Raw genomic sequence first — 14,421 nt, 5'->3', positions numbered from 1 at the left:
TATATCACTTTACATCATTAGTACATCCTAAAAATTGCATTGCCAGTACCCACGAACCCCTTAGCATTGCTAAGGTTATTGATTCATTAGCCAGAGACTCATGACTCTTCTGCATCAATGCAGCTCACACCTTGGGCCTTCTGGGCTTCTCTACCTTGAACCTTTGCAACTGCAGAATCTCCTGTGTTTGTGCTGTATTCCTGGAGAGTGTCATCTGTAAGCATCATTGGTAATCTAATGTGATTAAAGTGGTTATGCCACATTTTTTTTTTATCCTCATCCAAGGACATTTTCCCATGTTTTGCTCAGATAGAGTGGGAGGGAGGGAAGGAGGGAGGGAGGGAGAGAAACATCGACGTGAAAGGGACACATCAAGTGGCTGCCTCCCGCACAACCCAACCATGGCTGAGGACCAACTGCAACCGAGGTACGTGCTCTTAGCGGGAACCAAACCCGGGTCTCTCTGGACCACAGGCCGAGGCTCCAACTGCTGAGCCAAACCAGTCAGGGCTACCACATTTTTAAAAAATATGTTTTTATTGATTTTTTTAGAGAGAAAGAGGAAGGAAGAGAGAGAGAGAGAGAAACATCAATCAGCTGCCTCCTGCACGCCCACTACTGGGGATTGAACCTGCAACCTGGGCATGTGCCCTGACCAGGAATCAAACAAACAAAAAAGGAACATACGAGCATGTCTGTGGCAACTAGGTGAGGTATGATTTTTATTTTTCTTTCTTGGAAGTCTCAATGCACATAGGTCATGGTCCATACATTTCTTTATTTCATTTCATTTTATTTATTTATTTATTTATTTATTTATTTATTTATTATTTTTTATCCTCACCCGAGGACATTTTTCCATTTTTTTGTTCAGACAGAGTGGGAGGGAGAGAGAGGAAGAGAGAGAGAGAAACATTGATGTGAAAGGGACACATCAAGTGGCTGCACCCACACGACCAACCAGGGCCAGGGACAAACTGCAACCGAGGTACGTGTCCTTAGTGGGAACTGAACCCGGGTCTCTCTGGACCGCAGGCCGACACTCTAACCACTGAGCCAAACCGGCCAAGGCTCTTTATTTCATTTTAAATAGCATTTTAATATTTCAGAATTGATTAAATTATATTGTGATAATTTTGGAAAATATTGAAAAGCATGAAGAATAATATTTTAATCACTCATAAACCTTTTCCCTGAAGAGAGTCCCAGTTAATTTGTTATACAGCCTTCCTGTCTCTTTTCTAGGTACAAGCATTTATATATCGATTTCCAGAAAGGCAAAGAAACATTGAAGCATAATTTGCCTTTTTGTATGAGCTGAATTAAATTTCACTTATGTCATATTGCATCATTACCACACATAAAGATTCACTCCAGGAATTAAACTGTTTTAAAGGACACAATCTCTGCTGAGAACAAACTGCTTTACTAGACACAGGACCCATTTTTAAAGGCTCTTAGAAACTCCAGCTGTTGCCTGGTTTTTTAAAAATAAAATTTATTTTGCTATTTTGAAACATTAAAGAGCTTTGCTTCCACTGAAAATTATGTTTGTGCTAGATCTCTAGGGAGTTTTGCCTGTAAGCACTGTTGGTAATTCAATATGACTAATGTGGTTATGCCATGTTAATGGTCCTGCCACAGGCTAGTAGAGAACTTTTTGGAGAACAGTTCTCACTAGCTCAGTTGTTCAAAAGAGTGCTTTCCCACTAATCATTTAGACTAGGCAGGGAAACTCCATTCTCTTGGATTCTCATCTTACTCTCCTAGCCACATAATCTTTGTCTCTTTCTTTTTTTTAATCCTCACCGAGGACATTTTTACATTTATTTTCAGATAGAGCAGGAGGGAGAGAGAGAGGAAGAGGGAGAGAAAAACATTGATGTAAGAGACACACTGAGTGGTTGCCACCCAGACAACCCCAACCAGGGCGGAGAACAAACTGCAACTGAGGTATGTGCCCTTAGTGGGAACCAAACCCAGGACTTTCTGGTACACAGGCCAATGCTCTAACCGCTGAACCAAACCGGCCAGGGCATCTTTGTCTCTTTCAAAGGTTCCTCTCTCTTTCCCCAAACCCCTAAAACAAGCATATCTAGACTATGTCTTTAGTCTCTCTTTTTTCTCTACTCTTTGCCCTTATTGATCTCATCTATTTCCACAACTTGCTTTATTTCTTCCCTGTAGATGACTCTTAAATATATTGGTCTAGTTTTGACAAACTGTATCAGTCTCTCTCTGCACCAGTCTCCCATTTCTATTGAATTAGTAATATATACCTGGAATCACCACTGGATAACTTTCCAGCCCCTCAAGCTAAACATGTTAAAAAACCAAATGAGCCCTGGCTGGCTTAGCTCAGCAGTTAGTACGTCAGCCCGCAGACCAGAGAGTCCCCAATTTGGCTCCTGCTAAGGGCACATACCTCGGTTGCAGTTTGTCCCCAGCCTCTGTTAGGGCCATGTGGGTTGCAACCAGTCACTGTGTCTCACATCGATGTTTCTCTCTCTCTCTTCCCCCTCTCTCCCTCCCACTCTGTCTGAAGATAAATGTAAAAATGTCCTCAGGTGAGGATAAAAATAAAAAACAAAATGAGCCCTGGCTGGTTTGGCTCAACGGTAGAGCATTGACCTGCAAACCAATGAGTCTCGAGTTCAATTCTGGCCAAGTGCATCTACTTCAGTTGCGTTTTGTCCCTGGCCGTGGTGGGGGTCATGCGGGAGGCAACCCGTTGATGTGTCCCTCTCACGTTGATATCTCTATCTCTCTTTCTCTCTCTCCACCCCCGACTTCCTCCCTCCCACCCTCCCACTCTATCTGAAGATAAATAGAAAAACAACAACAACAAATGAGACCTGCCTGATAAAGGGCAATAATAGCAGTGTGAATGCAAATGAGGAAGTACAGATTGATTAAATCCTTGAGGAATGAGAAGAGAACAAGAGGTAAAATTTTAAGTGCCCTGGCTGGTGTTGCAAAGTGGTTAGAGCATCAGCCCACATACCTGACGACAGTGGGTTTGATTCCCAGTCAAGGGCACATACCTAGGTGGCAAGTTTGATCCCTGCCCCTGTTGGGGCACGTTTGGCAGACAACTAACCGATGTGTCACTCTCACATCAATGTTTCTCTCTCTCTCTCTTGCTCTTTCTCTCTCTCTCTCTTCCCTCCCTCCGTCCCTTCCATTCTCTCTTAAAAAAATCAATGCAGCCCTGGCCGGTTTGGCTCAGTGGTAGAATGTCAGTGAGAACCACGAGTTGCAGTTTGATTTCAGCCAAGGGCATGTACCTCGGTTGTGGTTTGTCCCCAGCCCTGGTCAGGGTCATGTGGAAGGCAACCAGTCGATGTGTCCCTCTTACATCAATGTTTCTATCTCTCTCCCTCCCACTCTGTCTGAAGATAAATGGAAAAATATCCTTGGGTGAGGATTAAAAAAAAAAATCAATGGAAAAAATATCTATGAGTGAGGATTAACAACAACAATACCCCCCCCACACACACACACACACACAAACCTTAAGTATTTTTACCTGCAGCATTTTGCTAGGGAGTACAAACTTCAGAAGAGTTGGATTTATTTTATTTTATTTTTATGTATTGATTTGAGAGAGAGAGGAATGGAGAGATAGAAGCATCAATGAGAGAGAACATTGATTGGCTGCCTCCTGTATGCTCCCCACTGGGGATTGGGCCCACAACCTGGGCATGTGCCCTGACCAGGAATCGAACCAGTGACTTCTTGGTGCATGGGTCGACGTTCAACCACTGAGCACACCAGCTGGGCGAAGAGTTGAATTTCTGAATAAAAGACATATCAGATATTTAAGGTGGAAAAATACAAGGTTACTAAGGTTGCCGGCAATCTGTTGATGGTGGGAGAAAAACCACTGATTTCCTTTCATGATTTTCATATCTGTAGTGGTTATCATATATTAATATTTCAGAAGTCAGGGATTAAGTTTTTTTATTGGGATTAGCAACTTAAGGAACTGGCTCAAGGCTTCATTTATTTTGGAGACTGGTACTAGACTAGTTCTGCTCTTAAAAATTTGTCTCAGTAGAATCTAGGGTACAAGATGTTTACTAGAGATCAACATTGAAAGGAAACAGGAAGGAAGGTGGGTCAGAGAGAGAGCTAGAGCAAGCACTGTCCCACTCTAGGCAAATGCCTGGGCCTCCTTTGGTTCTGGATGTAGACCACCTGTGGAAGTGTATGACATCAGGAGGTAGTTCTCTAAAGCTGAGGCAGACTCTGAAGAGAAACAAGTCCTTCCTTGGAAGAAATATGGGCAGTGCATCTCTGTTTCAGCCTCACATAGAGTACAAGGTTTTCGGCCAAAAGTGTGATTACTGACCAACTATGATTACTGAAAAAGCCAACTACTAGTTCTTTGTACCTGTATCAGTGTTATAAAGCCATTTCTCTCTCATTACAAATATAAAACATTTTTATTCAAATATGCTGAATTATGGTTCCATCACTTTGGTTATGTGGGTGTAAAACTCGGAATAGACAAAAATGTCATAATTATATTTGCTTTTGAAATTAAGTGTTGGGTTTTTTTACATTTGAAGAAAAAAAAGAAAGTAAATGGAAGTATAAGGGAAAAAAACCTATCTCAAAATGCAAGTTGCTTATTTTTTCTGATTTTCCCCTATTTTGGTAAATGATATGCTTAGTCATAATGGCAGCAGAGAAAAGCATCAGTTTTTCTTTTTTAGGAGTGAACCTATATCTTGAATAGGACACCAAAAGCATAACAACCAAGGGAAAAATAGATGAATTGGACTTCATAAAATTAAAAACTTTTGTGCTTCAAAGGACACTATTAAGAAAGTAAAAGGGCAACTTACAGAATGGGAGAAAATATCTGCATCTCATATATATGACAAGTGTCTAGTATCCATTCTATATAAAAAGCTCTTATTGAGATTCCAAAATGGCGGTGGAGTGAATGGAAGCTACACAGACCGTCTCCCAGGACCAAACTGGAATTACAACTAAAATAAAGACAAATCGGCCCTGGCCGGTTTGGCTCAGCGGTTAGAGCATTGGCCTGCGGTCTGGAGAGACCTGGGTTCGGTTCCCGCTAAGGGCATGTACCTCGGTTGCAGTTTGTCCCCGGCCCTGGTTAGTTGTGCGGGTGGCAGCCACTCGATGTGTCTCTTTCACGTCGATGTTTCTCTCTCTCTCTCTCTCCCTCCCACTCTATCTGTACAAAAAATGGAAAAATGTCCTCGGGTGAGGATAAAAAAAAAAAAAAAAAAAGACAAATCGTCGGGGGAAAGAACAGAAAAGCAGCTTTCACGGACCATATAACCAGGGACACTGACTCGATCCTGGTAGGATTGCGGAGGTATGAGAAGGGAGCCCATGGACAGTAGAGGTCTTAGCTGTGACCAGCGCCCTCGGGGTTAAAGTCCGAAGTGGCTCCACAGCACAGAGCCAGGACAGACGCTAAAATAGCCACAGACACTCACCATGGGCTCTGGTAGAGGGAGGGTGGACTGGAACTGTGTGAGGACACTTGGGATTTGGAGGGTGTTCAGAGCTTTTGCTGAGTTGCAGCTACACAGGACGGTGGCCATCTTACTCCTTCCCAGGGCTCTGGGGAAAGGTGGTGGCCCCTCCCTCGGAGATTCAACCCCACTCTGTGGGCCATTGAAATGCATATTGAGGCTCATTAACAACCAGCATCTGCCCCATCCTCGGGAAATCCCCTTCCGCTGAGCACCTGAGGGAGTTTTTCATTCAACTGAGAACACAAGGCTCTTCAAGTAATCACGACTAATAGCCTCCAGGCTAAAAGCTAAAGGATAACAGAATCATTCCTGGGCTTGCAACCCTGCCCAGGAAAATAAGACTTGACAGTGGTGTTTAATGTGGGTCCTCCCACGCTCAAACAAACCCAGGATAGGGAGCTAAAAATAGCAGAATTCCAATACCCTAGGAAAAATTTGGCAAGCTCCAAAACCCACTGTGATAGCCAAAATGGTGAAACAAAGAAACAAATGCCAAATTAAAGAACAAGAGACCCCTACCAAACATGAGATAAATGAGGAGCAGTTAAGGAAGTTAGCAGAGCTAGAATTCAGAGCCATGATATTGAGGAAGCTCAACAGCATGAGTAAGGACATCAACACCATGAGTAAAGACATAGAAATGTTGAAAATCAACCAATTGGAAATTAAAAACCACCAAGAAGAAATCAAGAATGACATATCAGAAATAAAGAACACATTGGAACGTCTAAACAGCAGAGTAGAAGAAGCTGAGGACCGGGATCAGTGAATTAGAAGACAGGGTAGAAAAAAATCAACCAATCAGAAAACCAAAAGAAAAAAAAAACAATTAAAAAACAGGAAGACAGCTTAAGAGAACGGTGGGACAATAGAAGCATAATAATATTGGCATCATAGGAGTCCCCGAAGAAGAAAATGAGCAGGGGTTAGAGAATATATTTGAAGAAATAGTGACAGAAAACTTCCCTAATTTGGTGAAGGAAGAAGGCATTCACGTTCAAGAAGCACAGAGAGCCCCAAGTAAGAAGAACCCAAACAGGCCCACACCAAGACACATAGTAATTAAACTGCCAAAAATTAAAGACAAAGAGAGAATCCTAAAAGCAGCAAGAGATAAGCAACAGGTTACCTACAAAGGAACCCTCATAAGGCTCTCAACTGACTTCTCAACAGAAACACTACAGGCCAGAAGGGAATGGCATGAGGTAATTAAGGTCATGAAAAATAAAGATCTGAATCCAAGACTACTCAGCAAGGTTATCATTCAAAATAGGTCAAATAAAGAGGTTCCCAGACACAAAAAGGCTAAGAGAATACATTAGCACCAAACCAGCACTTCAAGAAATGTTCAAAGGACTGCTGTAATTAGTAGGAGAAATAGGAAGAAAAATATAACCACACTAAACAAAAATGGCAATAAATAAGTACATATCAATAATCACCTTAAATGTAAATGGATTGAATGCTCCAATAAAAAGACACAGAGTAGCTGATTAGATAAGAAAGCATGACTCATCTATATGTTGTTTACAAGAGACCCACCTCAAAACAAAAGACTCACATGGGTTGAAAGTGAAGGGATGGAAAAAAATCTTCCAAGCAAACGAAAAGGGAAAAAAAAGCTGGGGTAGCAATACTCATATCTGATAAAATAGATTTCAAAATGAAGGCCATAACTAGAGACAAAGAAGGCCACTACATAATATTGAAAGGATCTATCCAACAGGAAGATATAACCTTGATAAACATATATGCATCCAATATAGGAGCACCAAAATATATTTAAAATCTTCTGGAGGACGTCAAAGGAGAAATCGACAGAAATACAATCATAGCAGGGGACTTCAACACCCTGCTGACATCACTGGATAGATCCTCTAGACAAAAAATTAGCAAGGAAACAGACTCTAAATGAAGCACTAGACCAAATGGATTTAATAGATATCTACAGAGAATTACACCCCAAAACTACAAAATTCACATTTTTCTCAAGTGCACATATGGCATTCTCAAAAATAGACCGCATGTTAGGACACAAACTAAGTATCTACAAGTTCAAGAAGATTGAAATCCTATCAAGCATCTTCTCAGATCACAATGGCATGAAACTAGAATCACTTGCAACAAGAACATGCAAAGACATTTGAACACATGTTATTAAACAATGAGTGGGTTACCGAGGAGATCAAGGAAGAAATTAAAAACTTCCAGGAAACCAAAGAAAATGAACACACAACAACACAAAACTATGGGATGCAGCAAAAGCAGTTCTGAGAGGGAAGTTCATAGCACTACAGGTCTACCTCAAGAAACAAGAAAAGTTCCTAACAGACTATCTAACTTCACAACTTAAAGAACTAGAAAGCAAACAAAAAGAAAACCCCAGAGCAAGTAGAAGGAAGAAAATAGTAAAGATCAGAGCAGAAATAAATGACATAGAGATGAAAAAAAAAAAATTCAAAGGATCAATGAAACAAAGAGCTGGTTTTTGAAAAGATAAACAAGATTGATGGACCCTTAGCTAGACTCACCAAGGAAAAAAGAGAGAACCCAAATACACAAAATCAGAAGTGAAAGAGGAACTTCCAGTCAAGATGGCGGCATAGATAGGCGGTACCATGTCCTCCCACAACCACATCAGAGTTACAACTAAACTACAGAACAACCATCATTCAAAACCACCTGATATCAAGCTGAATAGAATTCCTACAACTACTAAATTAAAGCAGCAGCCACATCGAGACTGGTTGGAGGGGCAGAGGCACGAAGGGCTCGTCCCACACCCACGTGTGGTGGATAAAAATCAGGAGGACACCTCGGCTGGGAAGGTCCTCCCTGAGGACTGAGGGGTCCCCGTCCCACACCAGATGCTCTGCCAGGAAGAGAAGTCCCCATAACATCTGACTGGAAAAACCACCAGGAATTGAGGCTCAAGTAGGCTGAGGCAGCTGGAGCCCCAGGCAGCTCCTTAAATGGCCCACATATGGACTTAGCAGACTCACTCCCTCTAAACTTGAGGCGAGGCAGCTCGAGGAGCACCAGAGACATACAGGAAGGAACTGAGCTTTTTGGCACTGGAGAAAGGGCTGGAGAGGGAGCTTTCTCCGGGACAAATGTGCTGTCAGAGGCCTTTGTTCCTTTGGTGAGCTCTTCCCTGGGGCAGCAGACATTCACCATATTTGGGACTCCAGCAACCTGGCTCACACTGGTAGCCCCGCCCTGGTGATTCCCTGAGGCCCTGCCCCACCCAACTTTCAGGCCCACCCAAGCTGCTGCCAATTGCTTAACCATAGGATTGGCCTGTCTTGGATCCTGCTTCAGGTTTTCCTAAATTCTTTCAAACAAGCAGCATCTGGTCTCAGATAGCCCCATACCTCTCGTTAAATAATACATAAAAACAAACACAGGGAGGCAGCCAAAATGAGGAGACAAAGAAACAGGTCCCAAATGAAAGAATAGAACAAAACCCCAGAAAAAGAACTAAGTGAAATGGAGATAAGCAACCTAACAGATGCTGAGTTAAAATACTGCTTATAAGGATGCTCAATGGACTTAGTGAGAACCTCAGTGAACTTAGTGAGAGCCTCAAGAGCATAAAAAAGGACCAATCATAAATTAAGGAGGCACTAACTGAAATAAAGAATAATTTACACAGGTTCAATAGTAGAGTAGGTAAAGCCAAGAAGCAGACCATCGATTTGGAATACAAGGGAGCAAAAAACACCCAAGCAGAACAGCAAAAAGAAAAAAGAATCCAAAAAAAAAATGAGGATAGTGTAAGGAGCCTCTGGAACAACTTCAAGCATGCCAACATTCGCATTTCGGGGTGCCAAAAGGAGGAGAGAGAGAACAAGAAATCAAAAACCTATTTGAAACAATAATGGCAGAAAACTTCCCTAACTTGGTGAAGGAAACACACATACAAGTCCAGGAAGCACAGAGAGTCCCAAACAAGATGAACCCCAAGAGGCCCACACCAAGACACATCATCATCAAAATGCAAAAGGTTCAAGACAGAGAATCCTAAAAACAGCAAGAGAAAAGTAGTTACCTACTAGGGAGTTCTCATACGACTGTCAGCTGATTTCTCAAAAGAAACTTTGCAGGCCAGAAGGGAGTGGCAAGAAATATTCAGAGTGATGAAAAGCAAGAACCTACAACCAAGATTACTCTATCCTGCAAAGCTGTCATTTAGAATCGATGGCCATATAGTTTCCCAGACAAGGAAAAGCTAAAGGAGTTCATCACCACCAAATCATTATTATATGAAATGTTGAAGGGTCTTCTTGAAGAAAAAGATAAAAAATATGAACAAACAAAATGGCAATGAATACATATCTATCGACAATGGAATCTACAAACCAAATGAACAGGCAGAACAGAAGCATTCTCATAGATACAGAGAACATTTTGTTGGTTGCCAGATTGGAGGGGCGTTGGGGGAATGGGTGAAAAAGGTGAAGGGATTAAGAAGTACAAATTCGCCCTGGCCGGTTTGGCTTAGCGGTTAGAGCATCAGCCTGCGGTCTGGAGAGACCCGGGTTCAGTTCCCGCTAAGGGCATGTACCTCGGTTGGTTTGTCCCCGGCCCTGGTTGGTTGTGCGGGTGGCAACCACTCGATGTGTCCCTTTCATATCGATGTTTCTCTCTCTCTCTGTTCCTCTCTTTCTCTCCCACTCTACCTGAACAAAAAATGGAAAAATGTCCTCGGTTGAGGATGATTAAAAAAAAAAAAAAAAAAGAAGTACAAATTCACTGCTAGACTGACAAACATCAAAGGGTGTGGAGGGTGGAAAGAGATAAACCGAAGAACTTATATGTATACATCCATAACCAATGGACACAGGCAACAGTGTGGGGAAAGGCAGGAGAGGGGCAGGAGTGAGGAGGAGGTCATCAATTGGGGAAAAATGAGGAACATCTGTAATACATTCAACACTAAAAATAAATTTAAAAACATTAAAAAAATAAAATAGAAATAAAAATACCTAAGTGAAAAATAAAATAAAATAAAAATTAATGGAAAAAATATACTTAGGTGAGGATTAACAAAAAAGAAAAAAAAAAGGAGGAGGAGGCAAATGTTATGCACATTTCCTAAGTGAATCAATAAGGAACTTTGAGATCAATTCAACAGTCTCCAAACATAAACCAAGATGGCTGGGAATAGGCTCCTGGCATCACATTATATCCAGGACTCTCATCAGCGTTCTGCAATGATTGGTCATTTCAAACTAGTCTCTTTCTCCCTTGACTTCCTCATTTGAAAAAAGAAAAAGACTAATCATGAGTTATTTCATAAAGAAGAATGCTAAATGCTTAGGTCTCCCAGTATTTTTTACCTATGATTAAAGAAACAACTTTAAAAAGAAAAAGAAAAAAAAACAAACAAAAACTTTATTCTGCTCTTAGCCATTCTGGAAACTGTTATTAAAAAGAGCTAGTTAGGGCTTGTCTGGTTTGGCTTAGCGGTTAAAGTGTGGGCCTGCCGACCCAAGGATCGTGGGTTTGATTCCAGGTCAAGGGCACCTACCTGGGTTGCAGGTCCAATCCCCAGCCCCAGTTGGGGTCGTGCAGGAGGCAACCAATTGATGTGTCTCTCTCACACTGATGTTTCTCTCTCTCTTTCCCTCCATTCCTCTCTTTCACTCCATCTAAAAATCAATGAAAAAATATCCTTGGGTGAGGATTAATAAATAAATAAATAAATAAATAAATAAGCTAGTTAAGATTTCTATTCAATTATAACACTTGTGCAAGACTTTTTGCATGTTTGATAAATGCTTATTAACTGTAGAATTCTGGAATTTGGGGTCTTCTGGCCCCTACTCCCACCCCTGACCCCCATCTTAGTATTGGCACTATTGCTCACCCAATTCCCCCAAGACAGAACTTGCTCTTGGACTCATTTCAAATCTCACTCAATTACCTAGATCTGTAGAATAACTTTTTTTTGTGGAGGAAAAAATTTAATTTTAATTGAGATATAATTCACATACTATACAATTCACCCTTTTACAGCATACAATTCAGTGATTTTTATTTTAGTCACAAAGTTATACAACCATCACTATTACCTACTTTCATTTCTCTAAAAAAATTTAGCTGTCATTCTCAATTCCCTCCTCCCCACCAGCCTCTATCAACCATTATATAATTTCTAACCCTATGGATTTGATATTCTGGACATTTCATGTAAATGGAATAATATAATATTTGACTTTTTATGTCTGGTTTCTGTTACTTATATTTTTGTTGTTGTACAGACAGAGCGGGAGGGAGAGAGAGGAAGAGAGAGAGAGGGAGAAACATTATCGTGAAAGGGACACATCGAGTAGCTGCCACCCACACGACCCAACCAGGGCCAGGGACAAACTGCAACCAAGGTACGTGCTCTTAGCGGGAACCGAACCCAGGTCTCTCTGGACCGCAGGCCTACGCTCTAACTGCTGAGCCAAACCAGCCAGGGCTGGTTTCTGTTACTTAACATGATGTTTCCAAGATATACATTGTACCATGTATCAGTACTTCACACCTTTTTAGGCTGAATAATATGCCTTATGCAAATAAACCATATTTTGTTTATCCATTCATTAGTTGATGGGATTTTTGGCTATAATGCTGCTTTCATTCCTGTACAAATTTTTGTGTGGACATATATTTTCATTTCTTTGGATAAATATCTAAGAGTAAATTGCTGGATCAATTTAAGTAACTCTGTGTTTAACTTTCTGAAAAACTACCAAACTATTTTTCAAAGAAGCTATACCATTTTATTTTCCCACCTAAAATAGGTGAGAGTTCCAATTTCTCCACATCTTTGCCATACTTGTTGTCTGTCTTTGTGATTCTAGCCATCCTACTGGGTATGAAGTGGTATCTTCTTGTGGTTTTGATTTGCATTTTCCTGATGGCTAGTGATATTAAGCATCTTTCAAGTACTTGTTGGCTAGCTGCATATCTTCTTTGGAGAAATGTCTATTTAATCTTTGCTCATTTTTTTTTCCTTTTTGAAAAAATATGTTTTTATTGCTTTTTTAGAGAAAGGGAGAGAGAGATAGAAACATTGATGTGAGAGAGAACCATCGATCAGCTGCCTGCTACATGCCCCCCAGTGGGGGTTGAGCAAATGGAATCCAGCAATACATCAAAAAAATTATTTATCATGACCAAGTGGGATTAGTACAATATTCACAAATCAAGAAATGTGATACACCACATAAATAAAATGAAGAATAAAAACCACACGATTATATCAACAGATGCAGGAAAAGTATTCGACAAAATCCAGCATCCATTTCTGATAAAAATGCTCAGCAATGTGGGAATAGAGGGATCATATCTTGACATAATAAAGGCCATATATGAAAGACCTACAGCCAACATCATACTCAATGGGCAGAAATTAAACACATTTTTCTTAAGAACAGGAACAAGACAGGGATGCCCACTTTCACTACTCTTATTTTACATAGTACTGGAAGTCTTAGCCACAGCAATAAGACATGAAGAAAAAATAAAAGGGATCCAAATTGGAAAGGAGGAAGTGAAACTGTCATTATTTGCAGATGACATGATATTATACATAGAAAACCCTAAAGAGTCTAAAAATCTACTAGACTTAAAAAATGAATTTGGCAAAGTAGCAGGGTACAAAAGTAACGTCAAGAAATTGACAACATTCTTATACACCAATGATGAACTCACAGAAAGAGAAACTGAAAAAACAATCCCATTTATCATCGTGGCAAAAAAATTAAGATACCTAGGAATAAACTTAACCAAAGAAGTAAAGGACCTATTTGCAGAAAACTACAGGACATTGAAAAAAGAAATAGAGGAAGATATAAAAAAGTGGACGCACATACCTTGTTCATGGATTGGAAGAATTAACATCATTAAAATGTCCATATTACCCAAAGCAATCTATAGATTCAATGCAATCCCCATCAAAATACCAACAACATACTCCACAGAACTAGAACAAATACTTTAAAAGTTCATATGGAACCAAAAAAGACCCTGAATAGCCACAGCAATCTTGCCTTCTTCTTAATTTCTACTGAGCCCTTCATAATTTATGAAGCCATTTCATAACCATTATCTTGTTTTAACCTCACTTAAATCCTGAGAGAGAGGCAGGTTAGATTTTATCATCACTGTTTTAAAAGTGAAGTGAGAGATTCAGAGAGATTAAGCAATTTGCCCAAGTACACATGGTTTCCAAGTAGTGTCACCAGAACTAGCTCTCAATCTTGTGACTTCCTTCTAGTATCTTTTCATAGACATGTTGCCTTTGACGTCTGGTCAGTGCTCCATTGAATACCTTTTCTTTTAACACAGACTCAAACAAAGGACTGTTTATTCCCTTCCCCAACCGGGAAGTAAAGGATTCCCTAACAAGCACTTCTGCAACCCAAGGCAACAGTATACCAGATCAGAAATTAGACACTTTCCCCATGGGGACACAGGTAATGTATTTACTTTCTTGCTGATCTGTTGACTAGTCAATGATTAATACTAGTAATTCAGTGGACTCTCTATTATTTCTGAAGAATAGGACTTGTTCGATGAGGCATTTTGGACTGTTTAAAAAGAAAAGGCAGGACAGGATGCAGAGGACCTTCTGTATTAATTTCAATCTCCCCTTTCCTTCTCCCCCACTAACCTGCTGTCAGATGCAGTATATTTATACATATAACTTTAGCACATTTTATGCCAGGTACTTTGGCCCTCAAACAGGGATACAACTGTTATAATTTTTGGCCAGTTTAAAATGTCTCCTTTCTACCCAATGTCTCCATCTTCTATTACCTTGTTCTTACATTCTACCACTGCCTTTTAATCACTGAATCTCACATCTCAAGATTGGCTTTCCCAAGCTACCTCTTCATTGTAA

At 40.5% G+C, this 14,421-nt stretch overlaps 1 protein-coding gene across 1 annotated transcript in view; it reads left to right on the top strand.

Moving 5' to 3' along the window:
* LRRC36 (leucine rich repeat containing 36) overlaps positions 1-14,421 on the top strand; it is a 59,511-nt gene that overhangs the window by 19,799 nt on the left and 25,291 nt on the right. Inside the window, exon 6 of the mRNA XM_036275259.1 lies at positions 13,866-13,993. Coding sequence (XP_036131152.1) covers positions 13,866-13,993 — 128 coding nt within the window. The remainder of the gene's footprint in view (positions 1-13,865; positions 13,994-14,421) is intronic.

This window comes from Molossus molossus, unplaced genomic scaffold (assembly GCF_014108415.1).
Source record: "Molossus molossus isolate mMolMol1 unplaced genomic scaffold, mMolMol1.p scaffold_m16_p_21, whole genome shotgun sequence".
Lineage (NCBI taxonomy): Eukaryota > Metazoa > Chordata > Mammalia > Chiroptera > Molossidae > Molossus > Molossus molossus.
Note: the sequence above shows the minus strand (reverse complement) of the source record. Positions and strands in the feature narration are given on the sequence as shown.